The sequence below is a fragment of the Notamacropus eugenii genome, chromosome 3 (genome assembly GCF_028372415.1).
Source record: "Notamacropus eugenii isolate mMacEug1 chromosome 3, mMacEug1.pri_v2, whole genome shotgun sequence".
Classification (NCBI taxonomy): domain Eukaryota; kingdom Metazoa; phylum Chordata; class Mammalia; order Diprotodontia; family Macropodidae; genus Notamacropus; species Notamacropus eugenii.
Genome location: NC_092874.1, coordinates 111,727,836 through 111,751,068, shown reverse-complemented (window position 1 = coordinate 111,751,068; position 23,233 = coordinate 111,727,836). Strand labels below are relative to the sequence as shown.

The 23,233-nt window shown below is 38.0% G+C and overlaps 1 protein-coding gene across 1 annotated transcript in view; it reads right to left on the bottom strand.

The window, feature by feature from the left end:
* Positions 1 to 23,233, bottom strand: part of DGKI (diacylglycerol kinase iota) — a 552,077-nt gene that overhangs the window by 151,172 nt on the left and 377,672 nt on the right. The window contains exon 21 of the mRNA XM_072652615.1: positions 5,527 to 5,627. Coding sequence (XP_072508716.1) covers positions 5,527 to 5,627 — 101 coding nt within the window. The remainder of the gene's footprint in view (positions 1 to 5,526; positions 5,628 to 23,233) is intronic.

Genomic DNA, 23,233 nt, shown 5'->3' with positions numbered 1-23,233 from the left:
TTAGGGTCTTAGCAACGTTGTCTTTCTCTGCTCTCAGAAGAACTTGGAAAGACTGCTTTTAGATAAAGCTATCAGAACAGCTCATGTTTCACACCATGAAAGAGTACCAACACTCCTACAGCATATACGTTATCAAAAATAAAATAAAGACCAAATGAAGCCAAATATTTGTAGCAGAGAAGATAATTGCCAAATTTGCACATCGGAGTTCTGCCAAGAGATGAACTGTGAGGCTAATCACTTGTTAGCTAAGTTAAACCTTCATTACTGGTATAAAAATATTGACTAAGCCTGGAATCCCTACGTTAGAAATGCAAGCTGTGTGAAAGTCAAGCACATTATGACAATAAAAGCTTATTTTCATTTACTGACAATAATGAAGTGGGAAAATATAGATGATTAAACTTAAAAATACAAGTACAAACAACACCCTGTTTTAGGGTAGCAAAATATAATAAATAAAACATTAAACCAGGAGAAAGGAAAGCTATATTTTAATCCTCACTAACTCTTATTGTTTGTTTGAGCTTTGGAAAATTATAAATGGGGACAATTGTTCTTTAGTCATTTCAGTCATGTTCATGATGCCATTTGGGGTTTTCTTGGCAAAGATACTGGAGTGGCTTGCCATTTCCTTCTTTATTTCATTTTACAGTTGAGGAAACCAAGGCAGACAGGGTTTAGTGACTTGCCCAGGGTCACATAGCTAGTAAGTGTCTGAGGCCATATTTAAACTCGGAAAGACGAATCTTCCTGAATCCAAGGCTGGTGCTCTATCTACTGTGCCACCTAGCTGCCTGGGGACATCACTGCCTGCTCATCTTATGCTACAGGTATATTATAAATCAGAAAGACAAGCTATGTAAAAATTTAATAGTACAATTATAGCGGGAACTTCTCCACCCAGGTTCCCCAAGAGTGTAGGAAGAATCTCACATCCCAATAAGTCCACGTGACTGGAGGTTAATTGAAAAGAAATTTGTTGGTATGCTAAGGAGAACTGCTCACTAGTAGCAGCTTCAGTTTCTTAGGGTATTACTAGGGTTTTTATAATTTTCTAAGTTTTCTTAAAGTATGCAGCTGATCAGTAATAGCCCACAATAGAAAAAAAAATGAAGAGAAGTCTGCAATCATTCGGGTCACAGGAGTTGCTAAAGGGCAGCTTTCTTCTGTGGGAAAATATTTTCTCTGTGGTTAGTCTTATCAGAATTCTTTTTGTTGACAGGAAATCTCTGAAATGGTAGAGCCATGCTTTGAAACCTAATTATTCTCCTTCATCTTGTTTCCAAGAAAGAAATTGAAGGTCTTCTTTTACACAACCCTATAACTCCAATTCTTGGACCCTGAAGACTACTTTTTCTGGAGAGTATTACAAATGTCAGAATTATAATTTATTAACAACAATAATGATAATAATTCTTTCTTATAATAGTAACACTTGCAATGTTTAACTCAGACTTGTAAAGAAAATACATTGCAAAATGCTATTTTATCATTATCAGAAATTATTATTATCACACAATCATTATTATTGTTACACACCAAAGGCATTAGCTTACTTTGGTCTTTTGATGTGATACATGTAAAAAAAAAATATTTAGTTGGTATCCCAAACTAACAAAAACTATTCAGTTCCTCATGTGTTTAGGGGTAGTTGCTATACTAGATTTGGTGTCAAAAGCCCTACTGTCCAAATCCTGGTTCTGACACTTGATATCTGATAATAGAATCTTAGATAAGTCAGAACCTGTCTGGTCTTCAATCTCTTCTTCTGTAAAAGGACTAGGTTAGACTAGAGCTTCTGTAACATTGTTTCTAGTTCTGTATCTTGTGATCTCATGAATATAAATACTATTTGTCTCAGCTTCGTATACGTCTATATGTGTCTAACCACATAGTATGGAGACTGAAGAATTGAATCACAGGTATACTTCCTATCCTACCATAAGACAATCATTTTTCTGATGCTATCAAACTAATTATTTTGTTCATTTCATCCTAGCACTAGAATTTTTTCAAAGGATAATGTGGTATTTACATCTTATCTCCCTTAGAAGAGATTCAAAAGATGCCAACTTTTATTCTCCTTATTCTCATAGCATTCTTTAGAACTAGGCAAATACAGATCTTATCAATTTGCCTCATTTTAGATACAGGGTTATAGAATAATTAAGGTTAATCTTTCATAATTTCAAAAAGTTATTAACCTCTGAAAATAAAAAAAATCAATAGGCTATAGATAATAGGGATTCATAGCACCATACACAATCTTCTTTTTCTGTTCTTTTTGTTTAGGGAAATATTCATGTTTATTAATGTTTTCAAGTTTATAATAATGAAAAAAGTTATTAGGCACATAGAAAGAGTATCCTTCTTTATATTCCCTTATTTATATAGGGTATACACACCCAGTTTCTTTATACTTTTTAACCACTTTCCAATTCAGTAGCTTGAGAGAACACATGCACAATTTTCTTTGGCACTGGTCACTGGCAGAGGACAGGGTTGTTTTGTCCATGTCCCTTAAAAATTGTCCTGCTGTAGAATTATATTGTTCTCCATTAAGTGTAAATTGTCCTCACAAGGTGACTTATGGGATGGGAGGATGGAACTAGCAGCTTCCAGTTTGTGAGGAGCCTCGGCTCACAGACTCTTGCTCAAGCTTTAGTGATCTAAGACCCCAACTGTATTGAGAAAAAGATGAGAAAGGAACAGAGGAACCAATCAACCATGACATTTTGTCTAATTTTCATTAGAACCAGAAAGATTAAGTCTATTAGGCCCTACATTAAGGGTACCTGTCACGGTTGTTCAATGTCACAGAGTAATCCAGTAGCAGAACTGAAAACTGAGCACAGCTTTCAAATACTATTGTAAAACATCAATCAACAAAATAAAGATTTTTCATAAGAAGTACTTCATGTATCAATAAATCTTTTTAGAAAGAGTTAAAAAATGAAATCAGATTTACCCAAAGAATGATTACCTTTTTGCCCAGAATATATGATTTCAAGCTGGGTCAGCAGAGACACACTGAGAAACATAATTCAGCTGAAGGGAACAATTTTCTACTGTCATTGTTACAGCTTTTGCTTAAAAAAAAAAATCGGTCCTTCTTTGTTTATGCTCCACTGCTTAAGTTTAATAGACTTTCCTCTCCTGCAATTTGCAACCATCATCTTGTGGTTATTCTCATCAGCCTAGTGATGAAGACTCTAATTGTTTTAATTAAGTCTGAAATTTACCAGCAGGAGCCAAAGAGGAGAATGTCAAGGCCTAGCCATCTCAATTCTATTGTTTTGAGAGGAAAACCAGAGTGAATAGGGGCTGGAAGGAAGGAGGGGTGGGGAGGCATTGACATGGTATCCACATCTCCCTTTACAGTAAACTAGGCAAAGTAATTAAAAGGCCTGCTGTCCTGTAATTACCAGGGAGACCAGCATTACAGAGGGAACAGGGCCTTTGTTACACAACAAACATTCATTCCTGTAATTTAATATGAATAATGGTCCAGACACAAGAACAAGCCTCTGTTAGACTGATATCACAAACAGCCTGTATGCTGCATTCACCGGGTCATCATCAAGGGCATTTCTTTTTTAACCACAGAAAACTAGATTGAAACTCTTACATGCAAGGATTAAAAGACAGCCTCCACCCAAACCCACTCCCCTGCCATTATGGATGCATTTTTCTTCTGATTTGTACCTTGGAAAAAAGATTTACCAGTATGCTTTTTCTCTCTGCCTTCCCCTTCCACAAAAGATGAATGCGTGCACATACACACACACACACACACACACACACACACACACACACACACACACTATCTGAAACAATGCATACTTGGTGAACTTGTACCATTCCATAACTCTTAAGCCTAACACTTATTAACTACCTCCCAAATAGTCAGCTGGATTGTCCACCTATCCATCTCTCACTCTCTTTTCCTTCTTGAAGAGATAAGAATTCTTTGAACTGCCAGGTCAAGGAGGGGCAACTGATAGCATTCCCTATCTGGTTGCCATGTGCTCATGAACACATAACAACTTTGTGTTTATTCTTTTCTTAGGAAAATGAGTATTCCAGGATGAAAATTCTCAGGCAACCTTCTGGGTTCAGGAGATCCAGAAGAAGATCCCTTCAGGCATCCTGCCATTGACTAGGGTGGTAGCCATTGCTACGCGATCAATAGTGGCCAATGGCAGAGGAAGTACCTGCAGACACATGTATAAGAACAGCCTTACTACAGTGGTGGGAAGTGGTGACAAAGGAAATAACTGCTGAGAGATGTGGAAACCTTATTCCACCTTTATCATTACCAAGGCTGTGAAATGAGAAATTTGAGGACATACAGGTGGTCTAAATTGGTTAGGAATTGGGAAGGGGAGACGCCTAAGTATGCTTTGGTGGAAAGTGGACAACAAGAGGTACAGGCAGCAAGATCCCTTACAACAGAAAGAAATGCTCTCCATGGTATTGGGAAGGCACCAATGCTCAGAGCACAGCAAAGAGCAATATTTCAATGAAACTTAACAAGGAACATACAAAGGGAAGAAGGGACTTTTAAGGGATCCCTTTGTCACAAGTGTTCCCTATATTTGGACCTTACCACCATTATATTTTAATTTTCATCTGGTTGGTTGATAATTAAAAGCACATTAGGGGGATCTCAGAAGTTAGTGTATTAAAAGCAACAATCCCTCATGGTTACTCATAGAAGACTGAGAAGAGAAGGAGGCAACTGATCCTGTGAGAACCATCACCCTTGAGTACAAGTGTACGTTGAGAGAAATGAGTCTAGAGGAGCTACTACTTAGTTTAAGTCCTGGTTCTAATCTCATTAATCAGTCCTGTCAAATGCAAGTTTGACTCACCTGAAAATATGACAAATGGCACATAGAATCCATTCTACTACCCCAATACATTGGACCTTCAGCATAATGGACCTCACTGCAGCACAGAATTCAAGATAAGGTGGGCATATTTTAGATCCTCTCCAAGGTGGCTTAATTAAAAGAAGCACTAGAATGTCTAGATCATATACAGCTTCATTTCCAATAACTGGATGATGACAGCACATGATTGTTACATTTTATTATACATAACAATATCTGCAGACATCAGGGCTGAACACACAGGATGAGGATGAGGAGGCGGGTTGTGGTAGGAGAGGGTTTCTTGTATCTTGCTATGCTTTATATTATAATGAATCATTTGCTTTTTTCATTCATGGGGGAGCCTAAGAGACACTAAAGTTATAATTAAACCAACAGATTCTACTGTCATATCTACGGAAAACCGATTTCATCCTGACGATTTACTTCTCTGGTTTGCCTTTAAATATGTATATACATGCAGATATGTTCGTGTGTATGTGTGGGTGTGTATACATACTGTTCCTTTGTTCCCTCATTGTTAAAATTTTGATATATAAGGAATAAATGAATCTAACCACAAAATGAAGGAGAGTGAAGAAAGCTTTAAGTCAGTTGTATGAAACTCAATGACATACTCTTAACTTACAAGCTTCCCGGAGCTTTTCTTTGTCATAGTGCAAGCCTTCATAGTCTTGTAAACTAATTCTGTTCACTCGGATCCGCAGGCGGTCTGGGACAGAATGGGGACTGCAAAACAAGAAAGGAAATTAGACAGAAGTAAATGATTATTTTGAATTGGGGGCTCATAGGCCTCAAGATATCCATGTTAGTTTTCTCTCAATGACTGAGGGAGAAAATTTTTGTGAGAATTATTATTTGTTATAACATGTCATTTAGCTGGAGTGGAGTGGGGAGGTCCCTTACCTAGCAACCTCAGGTATCTGGGACATAGTTGATAACCAGGAATTATACATAAAAGATTTCTGATCAATCAAAATGAAGTCAGAGCCTATTTACTTTGGTTTTTCACATAATTCTAACAGTGTTACCTGTTTTGACAACCCACTGTGGAAAGAGACCATAGTTGACAGCAGGACAGTGAAGTAAGAGAGAAAAAAAAACTACCAAAACAAGATGTAAGAATTTCCAAAGTACAGTCCTCTGCTGACATTTAATGTAAGAGAAACCAGATCTAAATCACTAGCTCCTGAGAACATAATAATCCTGGGTCACAAAGAAAAGATTAGGTTATGTTGGCTATATTCTATTCAAGAAAGTAGGAAAGTGTATAATAAAACAGGTTCAAAAGATCGCACAACATAGTTTTGTAAAAGTTTTGATGATTATGGGCACATATTTCAGTTTTTTGGAAAATTCACTTTAATCCTCAAGGAGGTCTGTTAAATTACAGACAGAGGGATTACTGTACTTTCTGAAATATCCACTTCATCACAATATATCTGGACCCACTCTTTTTAGATTTTTCTGAACTTCTTCTCCAAAATACATATCACATCATTGTATGGATAAGAGATACAGCTTAGGTTTCATGACTAACACCATAAATCTATATATTTTCTAATATGTTCTTATACTTGCCCACTGGTACAGAAATAACATTTATGATGATATTCCTCTTAAAAAAATTTACTGATATTTTTGCTGTTCTACTACCCTTATTTACAAATATTTCTCTCCATGAAGCTACCCTTTATAATAATTTTTAAAAGAAAAAAAGCAATTCAGCACAACCTGTGACCAGTGTCAGTCAATCAACAAGTACTTATTAAGTGCCTACTATACTCCAGCCATTATACTAAGAGCTGGGGATAACAAAGACAGTCCATGAAACAGTCCCTGCTTTCAGAGTCTGAGTCCAAAGCAGGAGACAACATGCAAACAAGTGTATACAAACCAGAAACATACTGGATAAATTAGAGATAATCACAGAGGGAATGCACTAGCATTATGGAGGATCAGGCAAAGTGAGAAGGTCAGATTTTAGCTGAGACTTAAAGAAAGCTAGGAAAGTCGAGAAAGAGAGACTGGAAGGGAAAACATTCCAGGCACAGGAGACAGCTAGTCAAACTACATGGAGTTATGAGTTGGGCTGTGACATACAAAGAATAACAAAGAGGCCAGTGTCATTGAATTCTAGAATAAATGTAGATGAATAAAATATTAGAAGCTGGAAAACGTATGAAAGGGATAGGTTATGAAGGACTTTAAAAGCAAAAAATATATATATTTTTATATTTGACCCTGGAGATTATAGAGCATTTCAGTTTATAGAATAAGGAGTCTGAAAGGCAACAGATTAAGTATGTGAAAGTAAAAGATGATGACACCTAGGTTTTACAGACTGGGTGAGTTGGAGGACAGGAGAAGATCATGGTGCCTTCAACATGAGTAGGGAAGTCAGGGAGAGTGGAGGGCTTGGGGGCAGGGGGAAGGAAGATAATGCATTCAGTTTTGTACATATTGAATATCAGATGTCCAATAGGCAACTGAAGATGTGAGACCAGATGTCTCATCCCAGAATGTGAGGGTTGGATAAAGAGATCTTAGAATCATCCCAATAAAGAGATTATTGAATCCATGGAAGTTGATGAGATCACCAAGTGAAATATAAATAGGAGAAAAGGGGCCCATAACAAAACTCTGAGGAACCCACTTGAATTCTCCCCTTTGGTTGGAAACGGCATGATCTGGATGAAATCCAGCAAGGTAAGCTGAGAAGAGGCAATGACATAAACAGGAAGAAAAACAGGAGAAAGTGGTGTTGTAAAATTGTAGACAGAAAGGAATATCAAGGAGAAGGTGATGGACAGTGGCAAAGGCTATATAGAGAGGTCATGAAGGATAAAGATTGAGAAAAGGACATTAGATTTGGCTATTAAGAGATCATTACTAACTTTGAAGAGGAAATTTTTAGGTGAAAGATGAGGTCAAAAGCCAGAGAGCAGTGGTAAGAAGAAAATGTGAAGAAAAGGAGTGGAGGCAGTAATTATAGATGGATTTCCCATCTTGCATGAAAAGGAGGACCAAAGAAAGTAAGATAACAAGATGAGATGGATGGATCAAGTGAGGGTTTTTGAAGATGGAGAAGACATAGGCAAGTTTGCAGGCAGCAGGGAGAAGCACTTAGTTGTCAGGGATAGAGAAGCTAATTGAGAGAATGGAAATGACAGAAGGGACAATCTGTAGAATAAACGATAGAATGGGATCACTTGGGCACATTAGAGGGGTTTGCCTTGCTAAGAAGAGCCACTTTTTCATGTAAGATGGGGGAGAAGGCATCTGCACTATTTAAGAAGAGAGAAAGAAGAGGGAGCTCTCAGTGAATGGCTTGATCTCATGACTGAACTATGAGGCAAATCTTTCAGCTGAGAGGGTGGGGGAAGAAGGAAATTTGAGGAGGGTTAGAAAAGCTTTGGTGGTGAATGGGATAATGAACTGATTAGAAGATGAAGAAGGATTGCCTTGATGCAATGAGAGCTGATTTGGGATGTTATAAAATAAATTTGGAATGGACCAAGTAAGCATAATTTCCTGATTTTTCTCTAGCTTTGCACTTTGTTCAGCAACATATGAACGGAGCAAATGGAAGAAATAATCAAAGGTTGGAGTTTGGCAAAAATATGAGGGGAGGGGTCAGGGGACTGAAGAGTGTAGAGTTAAACTGGTTTGCCAAGGATTCAAGATGGAGAAGGGAGGAGACGATAACCAAGACTGGCAATATTACACAGCCATAGTCTCCCACCAGCACAATGAAGGTAGCAAAGGGTTATTGCTTCAACTTTTCTATGGGGCTTAGCTTCTTGGTCATTTTAATTATGTAGTGTTAAATTTCATTATTTTTATTCTTTCCCTTTACATTGTTTCAAGTCAGCGTTTTCCAGTTCTACTTCACTCTGCACTAGTTCATATAAATCTCTCCATAATTCTCTGAACTCTTCATATTCATTTATGACAGTCCTTCTGTCAAGGCTTGGATTGGCTGCCTTGTGAGGTCACTAACGACCCTGGGAAGAAGCTTCTCTAGAGGACTATTATAGATTGTTTTCTACCACTGCAATAATATTCTATCACATTCACACACCACAGTTTGTTTGGCCATTCCCCAGTACAGAAGAGCCATAGATGTTATTTCTAGTTCATTGCTAACACAAAGATTATGCTGAGATTTTATTGGCTCAGTAACTTTTACCCAATAAATAATTGCCCTCACACTTCGTAGGTTGTGGAAGAAAAACTAAGATTCTTCATGGGAAGTAGAGGGTGGTATATTAGAAGTGTAAGCAGCAGCATCATTGCCTAACTCCCTCTTCATCTCCCACAAACAAAAAATGAGAACTTTAAAAATCCTTTCCAAGGCGGGTTCCTCTTCAAAAGAGAAATGTTTCAGAGAATTGTACATCTCTGTATAGAGAGAGTTAAATTTTCCTCATTCTGTAATTTTAGAACAACTGAAAGAAGTAAAGCATTCCCTCTATCCCATGGGCATATTTGTGTGCATGAACACCCACACACAGAGGATAACTCTATTCAGATTAATTTCCCTGATAATACAAACCCCAGTACCAAAGCACACATCCAGATGCACATTCCAAAGATCAATGAGCTAAGAGGTGAGGGGGGGGAATAGAGGAGTAAACAGGTATGTGGATAAAGGGAGGACCTGGAGTTAATGGAGGGAGTAGGTAGGAGAGAGAAGATTATTGGGGAAAAGGGAGTAGAACGTGGGTGAGTAGTAAGGAATGTGAAGATGGATAAAATGACCACAGGATGTTAACACAAAATAGCAATTGCTGAGGTATCAAAGTCTGGTTTCCTCCTTCATCTCACTGCCCAGCAGTTGTACAAAGACTGAAAATAGCTAATATTTCTACCTGAGCTGATCAAATCTTTTAGCTCCATCTTCATAGACTTTCCTATCTCCTCATGGGAAGCAGGTAAAAAAAAAAAAGAACCATAGCAAAATAAGCTCCTTAAAGTCCAACCTGGGGGTACCTTGGCATTAGCCTGGCAAGGCACAAACTGTTTCAGCTATTTATGCCAGGCTATCACTAGGGTGGGATTTTGCTCAGGCATACCAGATTTACAGAACACTGACAGCACTTGAAGTCCTTCTGTATCTTAGAAATAAATTGGCTTATTTGTCTAGTTAGCAAGAATAATTCATTTAGATAGGAAGCTTCCAGATTGGTGGGCTGAGATGAACTTCCCCAGCCCATCCTCCCCAGTTGAGGGCATATTTCACACTGTTTACCCCAGAAATGATACGTAATACTTGTCCTACGTACAAACGCTTCCTAGTTATGGTTCTGGCTTTATGAGCTAATTTTAACATTGAATAATATGTCAAAAGAACTCAAAATTACTCTGTGCATGTGTATTGTGTGTATACATATGCATACATACATATTATATATACATATATACATATTTATATATTTCTTATATCCTGCATATTATGATTTAATATAGAATATACCTGTGGATTATATACTTTATATATTTATACACATAGTTCGCATATTTTTATATATGTTTGTGTTCTCTTCCCCAGTGGAAGTGCAAGCTCCTCATAAGGACAGGGACTATCTCATTTTTGTATTTAGAATCCCAGTAACTAGCATACCGTCCACACCTATTGGGCACTTATCAAATGCTAGATGCTGATTGGTTGATTCAACAATAGAGGGCATTCTTCCTAAAGTTTGTGAGGTTATGGTAGCTGAAGGGGATGTCGATCTCTCACTGTGCAATGAATAGTCTGCTCCTTATATGAAGAGTAGGAATCACAGGATATCATGGGCTCCTTGCCAAACCCCCTTCATTTTACAGATGAGGAAGTTGAGGTCCAGTGAGAAATCAGTTGCCCAAGCTTACATGGTCAGTAAGTGCATTATAGCACGTGATGTGCTCAGAAGGCAATTAGCTGATCATCACGGAAGGGGACTAATACTGCTGACTGACCCAGAAAGTGCCATCCAGTTGGCCTCCTTGATTCAGGGCTGAATAATATGCTCCCCCTTCTTTTAAACTATACCTCTGGGTGGTGGTCCATGGGTTCAGAATGAGACATAGATTTTCAAACACAATCTGTTAATGTTTTGTTCTGTGTGTTTTATTTAACTATACTTTGTGGTGAAAAGGAGCACTCTGCTAAGAGGATGAGATATCGGAAAGTGCCATAAATATAAAAATCAATAAAATGAAACATTAAAAAAGAGAGAGGATGAGAGAGGGGGGGATGGGATCAGTTTTGTGTGTGTGGTTTTTTTTGTTATTGTTGTTTTTAATGTAGCTATTTGTCTGGCTCCCAGCATGCACACCTCTCATCCTTAATACACTCAGGGCTGCCTGCTTCTATATCTAATCCAATCACTTGCCCATTTGGATCCCAACCACCTCACTTTCTCCCAGTTTCTTGCCTCATAAGCAGTATATTAGGGATAAATGAAGAGCCTAGAGGAACTGGAAAGCTGGTTTTTAATCATGAAGCTTGTTGGCAAGGTTTATCTTCCTTTGAATATTGCTGAGAAGGGGCAATATTCTCACCCTCCATTTAAAATCCATGAGCTATATTTCTGTGAATGTCTAACCTTTGGAGATGATACCTATGACACCTACTGGTACCACAGGAAATTTGAAGTTATGAGCACACACAGTAAACTACCTGGGCTAATTAAGGCAGGTCATCCCAGGATGAAACGATTGGGTAGCAAGGGCTCCTACACATCTAGTCCAACTCTCCCATTTTACAGATGAAGAGAACGAGCCCCAGGAAAGGAAAGTAATTTGCCCCAGGTCACAAAGTTAGCAAGGAGCAGTGTGAAAATATGAACCAGCTCTTCTAAGACTAAACTTGGTGCTCTGTTAACCATCCAGCTGTCATTCATCCAACAAGCAATTATTAGGCACCAATATATACAAGGTGCTGGGGATGCAATGAGAAAAAGGAAAGTCTCCGAGCTTGGGAAGTATATGTTCTACTAGCAGAAACAACTTTGTACACAGACAAAATATATAAAAGTAAATAGAAAGTTATTGGGGAGGAGGGTGAGGAGAGCATGCATTGAATGGATCTTGAGATCCTAAAAGGTGGAGGTGAGGAGGAGGTAACACTGCAAGAATGGAGAGCAACCTGTGCAAAGGTAGAGAGATAAGAGACAGAATGTTACCTACAGGAAAGTAAAAGTAGAAAGCAGAGGAAACAAAGCATTTTTTAAGCACCTACTAAGGGCTAGGCATTGTGCTAAATAAAGTTTACAAATATTATGTCATTTGATTCTCAGAACAACCTTGGAGATAGGTGCTATTATGAACTCTATTTTATAGTTGAGGAAACTGAGGCAAACTTAAGTGTTAGGTGACTTGCCCAATTACCCAGCCAGGAAAGGTCTGAGTTCAAATTGGAACTCGGGTCTTCCTGATTCCAGGCCCAGCACTGAGCTACCCACCTGCTTCAACTGCACAGTGGTATATGCCAATGGTGGCAAACTCAAACGTGGGCTGCGTATTGATCACTGCGTATTTATCTGTTTCTATTCAGTCATTTCCAGCTGTGTCCAATCTTTGTGACTCCATTTGGAGTTTTCTTGGCAAAGATACTGAAGTGGTTTGCCATTTCCTTCTCATTTTACAGCTGAGGAAATTGAGGCAAACAGTGTTAAAGATCTGACTTGCTTCAGGGTCATACACCTAGTAAATGTTTGAGGCCAGATTTGAATTCAGAAAGATGAGTCTTCCTTACTCCAGGGCTGGTGCTCTATCACTGTGCCACCAAGCTGCCCCCACATGTTGATTTAGGAAGCTACAAATTAACATTATCTATGTTGTATTATATTTTTAATTTCTGATTAAACATTTCCCTCTGATTTGGTCCCACATGGGAGTTTTTGATACCTTTGGTGCAGGCCACACAAGAGTACGTGATGGGGAGTAACATAAAATCAATCAAGAATGTAAACTCAGTTCAGTTAGCCCTCTGATTTTACAGATGAGGAAACTGAGCCCAGAAATGCTGTCGTACATTCGACAGACTCAGTCCCTGCTCTCCTGGTCTCCTATCCCCTAGAAAACTACTTTTTTAACAGGGAGCTTCCTTCCCAGAATCGTATTTTTTCTCAACTGACATGATAACCCTCTTCAAATCCAGATCACCCTCTGAGTCATTTCACAATGTAAGTAATAAGAGGATGGATAACTGATAAAGAGAAGATGGGAGGAAGAAGACACACATAGAAGAGGTGAAATCCACATAATTCAATTCTGTCCCTTAATGTCAAAGTGTGTTAGTGTCAAAACAATTGCTGGCTGGCTGAGCACTAAGGATGAACAACAAAGCTGTTTCTTCTGGGAGTTTAAGGAACAGCATTGCCAAGTCAGGAGTAGACAACAGAGTTTTCTGAAATTAAATTTTTACCAGGAAAGTTAGCAGGGCAGAGAAAAAACTAAAAACTTGAGGGATGAATGTGGATTTATAGCTACTTTGCCATATAGCACAAGCTATTTCTGCACTGATTAGATCCCATTCCTCCTCCATCCCACTGCTGAACTTCCAGTGTGGGGAGCGATTGAAATAGCAGCCAATCTATACCCCAATTTGTAATCTGACCAAGTACATTGGGCCCTTATCTGCACATGGGTGATTCTTTGCTAAACCCCAGTTTTCTCTTTCAACTTCCCCAAATGAGGCTTATCTGTCTCCAAACCTTCTATTCTCCTGTTATTCACATTTGCTGATCATGGGTACCTTCTTCCAATCCTCCTTACCATGCGTGTCAGACCCAACATTGCTCACCAGAAAGTCTTCCCTGGCCAAACACTCTACCAGCCCTTTGCACAGTGTTATGTGGAATTCCTCATGGAGAAACTTTTACTTATTACCAGTCCCAAACCCAGCCTCTCCCCTGAGCACTACATTTGGAGTTCGACAATCTAGGTTTGAACCTCAACTCTGTGACTTGCTCTCCAACACTGGGCAAATAATTTCTCTTCTCTGCCCCTCAATTCTGTCCTCTGTAAAATGAGGCAACTAGTCTATAAGGTTCCTTTGAGCTCTAAATGCTATGATCTTGTCCTACTGCCGATTTCCTACTGCTTACAGAACATTTCCTTGATAATCCACTGGAATATTAACATGTCCAAATTATCATCTTTCCACTAAATCTGTGTGTCCTCTCCAATTCCCTATTTCTGTTCATGGCGTTTCATCATGGCTCAAAACATGGAAGTCATTTTTTACTTTTCCTCCTCCTCCTTTTCCTCCTTGTCCTCCTCTTGCCTCTCTCTGCCTTCCTTCTTTCCTTCTTATCTTTCCTTCCCATCTCCTCCCAGCTTTCCCTTTCTGCTCAAATAAGTAAAATTTTCTGAACTCATGAAAACCTTCTTGATCATACCCTAGAGACTGTCCTATGTCTCTCTACTTTTACTTCTAAAATTCCAAAATTAGTCTTCTATAACCACCTCTTCTATTTAATGACCACCCATTCCCTCTCACTCTGTCACTCATGTGATGGTGTGGTTTGTCCTTCATTCTTGAAGAGATCCAATGTCATTATAGGGTAGTGTCTTGACTCATGGGTGAACTGGATTTAAGTGAGGCAGAGTTGCAGAGTTCTTAGCCTCTCTCTTTCTTCCAGAGTCATCAAAGTCCAATGGCAAGGTAAAAGTTAGGATGACTGATGATGACCCAAGATGCAGTGGATGACCTTGGCCTCCTTTTTGTCTGACTAAGCTCTCCACAGCACCTACTTTAGCCACCTTCCTGACTGTTGGGATGAATTTTTCTCATCTGACCATGCTGCCATGGGGAGTCACACATACCCGCCCCAACTCTGTTTGAGGCTATCACTGATATTGTACTCATGAAGTTACCAGTTATCTCCCAATTGACAAATCAAATGAACTTTTTCTAAGTATTCACCCTCTTGACCTCTCAGTATCTACTTACACTCTTACCTATTCCTTTCTTCTTGGAACTTTCCTGACACTGTATTATCCTGATTCTCCTTTATCTCCAAACTATCCCTTCCCTGCCTCCATGGACTGTGGTCTATATACCTTAATCTTCTGTCTTATGCACTGAGAGACACAGAATAAATAAGATAGTCCTTATTTACAATGACCTGACAATCTCCATTTAGTCCCCAAAGTGATGAAGGCAGAATCAGAGAAACTCACAAGTAGAGGTCATTTACTCCACCCTAAAATGGTATTGAGTGCTTAGGTGTAAAATCATTGCTAAACTATGGCTGTCATTCAATCAAACATTCATAATGGAAAAATGCATTTGCCTTGAGTCAGAGGAGCTTGGTTCAAACCCTATTTTGGACACCCAGACTTTTACTATCCATATTATCTTTGGCAAGTCACTTAACCTCCCTAGGCCTCAGGTCTCAGAAATGAGAGGGGATTTTGACTAGATGGTTCTGGAATTCGTTCCCAGTCTCAAACAATGATTCTATGAACACATAGAATATACATTATAGCTATTATATTTTACATATATATATAATATTATAGCTGACATACACAGAGCATTATGCTAGATGCTGGGCAATGTAAAAGAGATCATTTCTGCTACTTCCATATCCCTTTCATAAATGTGGACCTGCAAAAATAGTTAGCATATGTTATTTTTTTCGTTAAAAAGTAAAGAGAAGGAAAGGGTTAACTCTAGATTTTTCACTGAGGGCAACAATAGAAGACAAGACTGTTTTCAGTTGAGAGGAATCATCAAATCCTTCTCTTTGAGATTGACTCAGAAGGAGATTACCATGAGACAATCTGTGCAAAGCAGGATTTCTGCGAAACAAAAACTGTGCTGAAGGCAATTATTAGGACAAACAGAGAGAAAGCCGGTCTATGCTGTTTGAGAGGAAGGCTGAGGGAAGTTAGACTGTTTCACAGAATAATGTAGAGAAATGCCTATTTAAGGCTGAATTTTTCTTTTGCTTTTCTTCTGCACATGTCATCTCCTGAATTGTTGATTTGCTGTACTTAATAATCAAGTTTCCACAGTTTTTTTGGTTTTGTTTTTTAAATGTGATGTAATTGACAAAGCACTTACCTGGCAAGTCCCTTGTCATCATGTTTCACTACCACCATCTGGTGGCAGTGAAAAATATTACAGGGGAGAGTAGAAGATGAAATGTACCTTTGAAGAGCATTTTTTAAAATAAAGTGTTATAATATGCATAATCTCATTTAAGTACTTAACCTGGGAGAGAGGGGAGGCATTATCATATTATCATCATCCTCTATTTGGCAGATAAGGAAACTGAGTTTCAGAAAAGCTAGATGATTTGCCCAATTTTTTTGGTGGGATTGAAAGTCAAATTTTCTGGTCCCAGTCCACTGTAGAACTCTTGCCATTAAACCATACAATAGTTTAAAATCCTTCATTTCATTCAAATTCTATCCCAGGGCTGTAAGTGAGGGTTATTAATTAGGAAACTGTGACTTAAGAGGTTTATGTTAAAAAGAAATCCAAAGACATCTCTGTCATGTGGAATTTTAGTGTCATAAAGATGATGGGGCTACGTGGACTACAGGATTAATGATATAGATTTGGAGGGGTCATTGGGAGGCCACCTAGTCTCATCATCTCATTTTACAGGTATGGAAAGTGAGGACCAAACAGGTGCAGTCATTTGCCCAAAGCCATATAAATAGGTAGTCAAGTAAGATGTGAACTCAGATGCTCTTAGAAATAAGTTAGTTCAACCACTCTATGACTCTTCTAGTCTTTCTGCTCTATAACTTTCATTCTCTGCTGAACAATAAAATTAAAAGTCTCTTATCTGGGATTCAAAGTTGTGAACAACTGGATACCACCCTCTACTTGGCATTTGATAGTGTTCAGTGGTTCCCTGGCATGTAGAACTTAATGGGACATAACTAGTCTAAAATTTTTTGCAGCTGCAAGTATCTTAATCATAGAAAATAGTAATTCATTGTTGGTGGAATTATGAACTGATCCAACCATTTTGCAGAGCAATCTGGAATTATGCCTAAGGAGTTATTAAACAATCTATACCCTCTTACCCAATAACACTACTTGGTTTATTGTTGAATATAATTAGGGATAAAGGAAAATAAGTTCTAAAATATTTATAGCCTCTATCTTTGCTGGAACTTTGCTAGAACTTGAAATTGCCCATCAATTGGGGAATGACTGAACAAGCTGTAGTATATGATTGTGATGGAATATTTCTGTAATATAAGAAATTATGAGTTGACTGATTTTAGAAAAACATGGAAAGACTTGCACAAAATAATGAAGAGCAAAAGGAGCAGAAAAGAGAACATTATACACAGTGACAGCAACAATGTTTTAAGAATGCCTTTGATGCAAGGTTCTAAGACAACTCCAAAAGACTCGTCATAGAAAATGCTATTCACATCCAGAGAAACAACTAAGGAGTCTGAATGCAAATCTAAGCATTACTATTTGCTCTTTCTCCTTTTTGTTTAGTTTTGTTTCTTCTTTCTCATGATCCATTCCATTGGTTATAATTCTTTACAACATGACTAGTGTTTACTAAGAATGCATATGTAATGTAGTGCCTATATCAGATTATATGCTGTTGGGGGGGAGGAAGGGGGAGGAAAAGGGAGGGACATAATTTAAAACTCAAACCTTGTGGAACTGAATGTTTTAAACTAAAGATATGCTAATTAAACTTGAAATTTGAAAATTTGAAAAAAAATGATAAAAATGAAATTTGAAATTTGGAAATTTGAAAAATTTGAAAAAAAAGAATGCCTCTGAGTAAATAAGTTATTTTATCTATTATAAATACACAAATAACCTATAAAGGATATATGAAAAAAGATACTACCTGCATCCAGAGAAAAAACTAATAAACAGAAGTACGTATAGAATAATTGTACATATATGTATATATGCCTATTTGTGCCTAATGGCATCTCTAGGGTGGAAGGGGAAGGAAGAAAAAAAGAAATTTACATGCTAATTTTGTTGTATATTTAAAAGCAATAGCAAGTTGTACATAGCAGATTTATAGTTTCATATGTAATCATCTCATTTATTGTACTGTTATGGAAACGCTTGTTTTATTCCATAAATTAAAAATAAAATTTAAAAGAGAAAGTACTGCACAATATCTTGATTCAGGTACAGGTATAGTTCATCACTTGATATTTATACCACTGGACCAATGACATGGGTTGCATATCCAACTATATTCTGGCCAAAAAATAGGAGCTGGAGGAAATGTTTCTTTTGGACAAAGGTCATAGTGTTTGAAGCAGCCTTTCATCCTCATTCTAGTTAAATGTGTCTCTGGACATCACAGTTTTGTGCAGATGAAAAATAACAGTACTAGCCCAGCATCAATAACACACACACTCTGAACTGCTTTTCCAGTAACAGTGATAGATTTACACTAATGATAATTAATAATTTACACTAATGATGAGTTTGATTGCATTCAAAATGCCTTGTGTATTCCCAATGTGACCAATAATACAAGTTTTGAAAACTTTTAGACAAGAATTAAGTACTGCCTGAGGCCATGGAATTAAATTTATTTTAATTCAATAAAAATTAATTAATAACATACAATATGCAAGGTACTGGGGATACAAAGATGCACTTATTTCTAGGGAAAGCTGGATGGTGCAATGGATAGAGTGCCAAGCCTGGAGTCAGGAAGACTCAATTTCCTGAGTTCAAACCTAGCCTCAGACATTTAATAGCTCTATGACCCTGAGCAAGTCAAAGCTGTTCACCTCAGTTTCCTCATTTGTAAAATCAGTGAGAAAAGAAATGATAAACTACTCCAGTATCTCTGCCAAGAAAACCCCAAATGAGATCATGAAGAGTTGAACACAACTGAAAATGACTGAACACCAGCAACACTATTTCTCACTTCTCAAAGCATCAAGTTTATCCCAAAATCTCCATTTAAGGAAGATGCCCAGACCAGCCATCTCTTTATTTCTTACCTGGTTCCACTCCTTTGGACTTCTCCATCATGTTCCCATACTGGGTACCTTCATCCCTGCCCTCCTCTCTTCCCACTCCAAACTTTTCAGTTTCTTTTTGTGTGTTCCCTCATTAAATTGTGAACTCCTTGAGTGCAAGGGCTCTTTCTTTCTTTGTATCCTTAGCACAGAGCCTAAAACATAGTGGGTGTTGAATAAATGTTTACTGACTGATCCAGGACTCATCTATATAGAAGGGATAATTAAAGCCAGGAGATTTCCAAGGAGATAAATGTTCCAAAGATGAAATCTCAGGGGAAGCAAGAAGAAGCAATAAAGGAGACCAAGTAATGGTGAAACAGGTAGGAGGAGAAGAGCAAGAGAAAAATGTTATGGAAGTCAAGGCAAGAAAGGATAACTAAGAATACAAAGCTGCAACATTTGAGGTTGAAAACTGAGGAATGCCATTGAATTCAATTACTTAAATTGGGTCACCGGTGACCTCAGAAAGGGGAAATTAGCAGAGCAGTTGGGATTGGAAATTGAATTACAGGAATCTGAGGAGTAAATGATAATAATAGCATTTAGACAGTCTATAAGTTTTGCACAGCCCTTCATATGTTATCTCATTTGATGTGCAGAACCATTCCATCTTACATAAAAGGAAATGCAGCCTGAGAAAGGTTAAATGACTTGCCTTGGATCTTCTGGTTGCTAAGTAGCTGTGTAGGATCTGAACTAAGTTCTTCCTGACTGTGAGTCCAAGGTTCTGTCCACTAAACCACAGTATCAGAATAGACAAGAAAGGAGTAGGAATAATGAATAAAGGTTACCTTTTCAAAAAAATTTGTCAGTGAAAAGGAAGATATGTGTGTATATGTGTGTACCTATACATGCATGTGTACACATATATACATACATATGTGTGTGAATGTGTGTGTATATATGTGTATATATACATCTATGTGTATATATGTATACCTATATATGCACATACACATGTGTGTGTGAATGTGTGTATGTATATGTGTGTATATACATATATACACATATGTGTGTGTATATGTGTGTATGTGTGTGTGTTTGTGAAGGGCCTAGCAGGGATAGGTTTATAGGCCAAACGGAAGAGGTCAGAGGGTAAGCAGAGTGAAGATAAGGAATGGAAAAAGAAGGATGGGTGGAAAATGGAGGATAGCAGAGGAGATGGGAGAGAGGGCAAGAGATGAAGTATGTATATGAAATATTATTTTTGACAAAGAGAAATACCAGTTCACCCTCCATATTGGAGGGTGGAAGGAAAAAAAGAAAAGCAGCTTAAAAACTGAAAAGTTTTGAAGTATGGAGAAGAGGGGTGGAGGGAAATCGTATCAGATAACCTCCATCTTTCTAAAAATAAATCAGGAGGCAATCCCATCATTTGAGAGTGAGTGGTGTCAAAGTGAAGCCAGTGGCTTGATGAGAGAGAAATGTTGGACACAATGGAGCTGACTGGACCACAGAAGAATTGATGTTTATCGTGTCATGAGCACTATGATCTAGCAGCTGCAAAATTCCCCTCTGCAAATCCCAAATGGGGCCAAACCTGATTAAAATGTAATTGGGAAATGTTTAACAAAACAAAAATACAATACAGCACAGATAATATTAATTAGGGATTTCCTAAGTCAATATGTTGCCACAGATCTGTTTGTATTTGAGTTTTACACCCCTTCAATAGTCAACCAGCAAAGCTGATTTTGTCCCATATGTGAGGAAGTTGGATCCCTATCAAAAAAAATCTATGGACTAATAAATTAAAATTGGTTCTAAGTACCTAGAATCAAAAGGAGCAACCACATAGCACAGTGGGTAGAGTGCTGGGCGGAGGTAGGAAGACTCCTACAGAGTTCAAATAGAGCCTTAGACACTTACTAGACATGTGACCCTGGGCAAGTCACTTAACCCTGTTTGCCTCAGTTTCCTCATCTGTATAATGACATGGAGAAGGAAATGGCAAACCATTCCATTATCCTTGCTAAGAAAACCACAAATAGGGTCCCAAAGAGTTAGATACAACTGAAAAACAACTAAACAACCTAGAATCAAAGAATATTTAAGAATCTTGCAGAAAGGGCATTTGAAGTTTTTTTGTTCCTTTTTCTCAGTTACATATTGAAAGCTATCCGGTATTAAATGCTACCAAATATAAAAAAATAAAGAAAAATATATCAAATATATCATATATGTTAATACATGTATATATATATGTATATATATATATATATATATATATATATATATATACATATACATTTTTTAAAAGAAGGTTGAAGTCTGCAAGTCTGTTAGTTCCTGTATTTAGAGTCTCTCATGTTCCCGGATTGAGCAAGTCTGAATAGTCAAAAGGAGAGAGCAGACAGCAAAGCCAAAGAGGGTTTCAGGGATAGTGAAATGCCATGCACTGTCCTCAGAACCCAAATGCCTATATTTTGACTCCCATTTCGACTCAAACTTTAGTGTGAGAGCCATTTTCTTATCTCATCAAGAATCTGAATTTGAAATATATGCAACAACTCTTTCATCTGAATGGAGCTGTAAGATGTAACACAGAGACCTACTGGCTGCTTGGTGGTAGCATTAATTCATTTCCCTTTTTAAGTGCTCACAAGCTGTTCCTTTAATTGGTGAGAACTAGAAACAACCTTAGCCATGATTTAGCTATTTCATTTCACAGACTGAGAAACTAAGGTTCACAGACATGACGTGATTTGCCCAAGGCCGCAAAGAAATTGGGTAGCAGAGCCAGGTCTCCAGATATCTACTGCTGGACCCACCATATAATACTACTTCAAAGTAATGTAGCTCTGTTCTAATAGCTAGCTGCATGACTGTGGTTAAGTCACCTTACCTCTTAGAACAAAAGTTCTTAACCTTTTGGTATCGTACTCTTCTGGCTGTATAGTGTAGCCTACAAACCATTTATATAAAAGTAAAAATATAATTTTTCCCATCCAAGTTCAAGTACCATATGATCAAGGCATGGATTCCTTGTGGGGGAAGGGGGGCAGTCCATGGATGTCAAGCTAAGAACCGTATCTTAGATTATATCTTTGTCATTAAATTACTCTGTGACCTTATTTTCCAAATGAAGAAAGTGAGACCCTGATCTTCTGGGTCATGTGAGCAACAAAATGGCAGACTACACATTTTCTCTGTTCCCTACAACTTCTGAAATCTCTCCAAAACAGATTGTGCACCAAATATAAAACAACTCCAACTGTTTCCATGATCTAGGACATTCAGAATCCAAAAGAAGGTTTAAAAAAAATCCCCAAACTCAGGAACTCCTGCTCACCATCCCTGACCTTATTACACTGTCCCACCTCCCACACTGTGGTACTTTGCTAGCTTACTTACTTACTAAGGGCTTACTTACTTATCCAGTGCTACACCCCAATGCCTCTTCCCTCTTTCCAGTACCATGCAAACCCTGCTCTGGGCTGCAGAAACTTGCTCATGCCTCAATAGCCAAATGGACTACAGCCCTCCAAGAGCAAAAGCCTGCAACCCAAATGCTGGGGAAAAGAGACTCTAAACTGCTGGTGCCAGGTCAAAGAACTGAGGAATGGAGGTCAACAGGGGACCAGAGTACTAAGCTTATGGTGGGCTGTGCAACAGTCCACCAAGTCTGAGGGAAAGAGCACAGCAAGCACCTGGGGCCAGTTCTGACAACCCAAAGGTTGTTTGGGGAAGAGACCTGGGCTGGTGAACTATGGACTGCTTAGTATTGGAGGAGGCTGAGACACTTTGACATCTAGCCCTAAAAAGAAACCACAACCAAAGATTCCAGGAAGAAGAAAACTCAAAGTCCTTGAATGTAAACAGACAAATCAACAAGAAAACAGTAATAACAGAAGGAAATATTGCCTCCAGATCCAGTAAACAAGTTCAGACATGTATGAATAAATACTGCCAAAAAAAGGGAAAATGATCCCACAGTTGATGAGACAGAGGAACCTGTGGAATTTGAGAACATGGAAGAAAAACACATTGTTCCTTAGTGGTTTAAAAGAGCAATGAGAATTATGAAAGCAGAATCTATGTCCTTTACAGCAAAAATTATGAGAACAATAGAAGCAAAAAAAATCACTCTTTAAAAAGAACATGCTCACGACGCAAGCAAAACATTGGAGACTGGATGTTGAAGATAATATACATAAAGACAAACTAAGGATATAGGCCTCCCAGAAGAACATGACAGGTCAAAAAAAAAAAACTTAACATCCTAATGAAGGAAATAATAGAAGAGTACTGGTCAGAACTTTTAAACATAGAAAATGAAATTCCAATTGAAAAAAATTCCAGATCACCTCCAGGAAAAAAAAAAAAAACATGGCTGCAAACTCCAA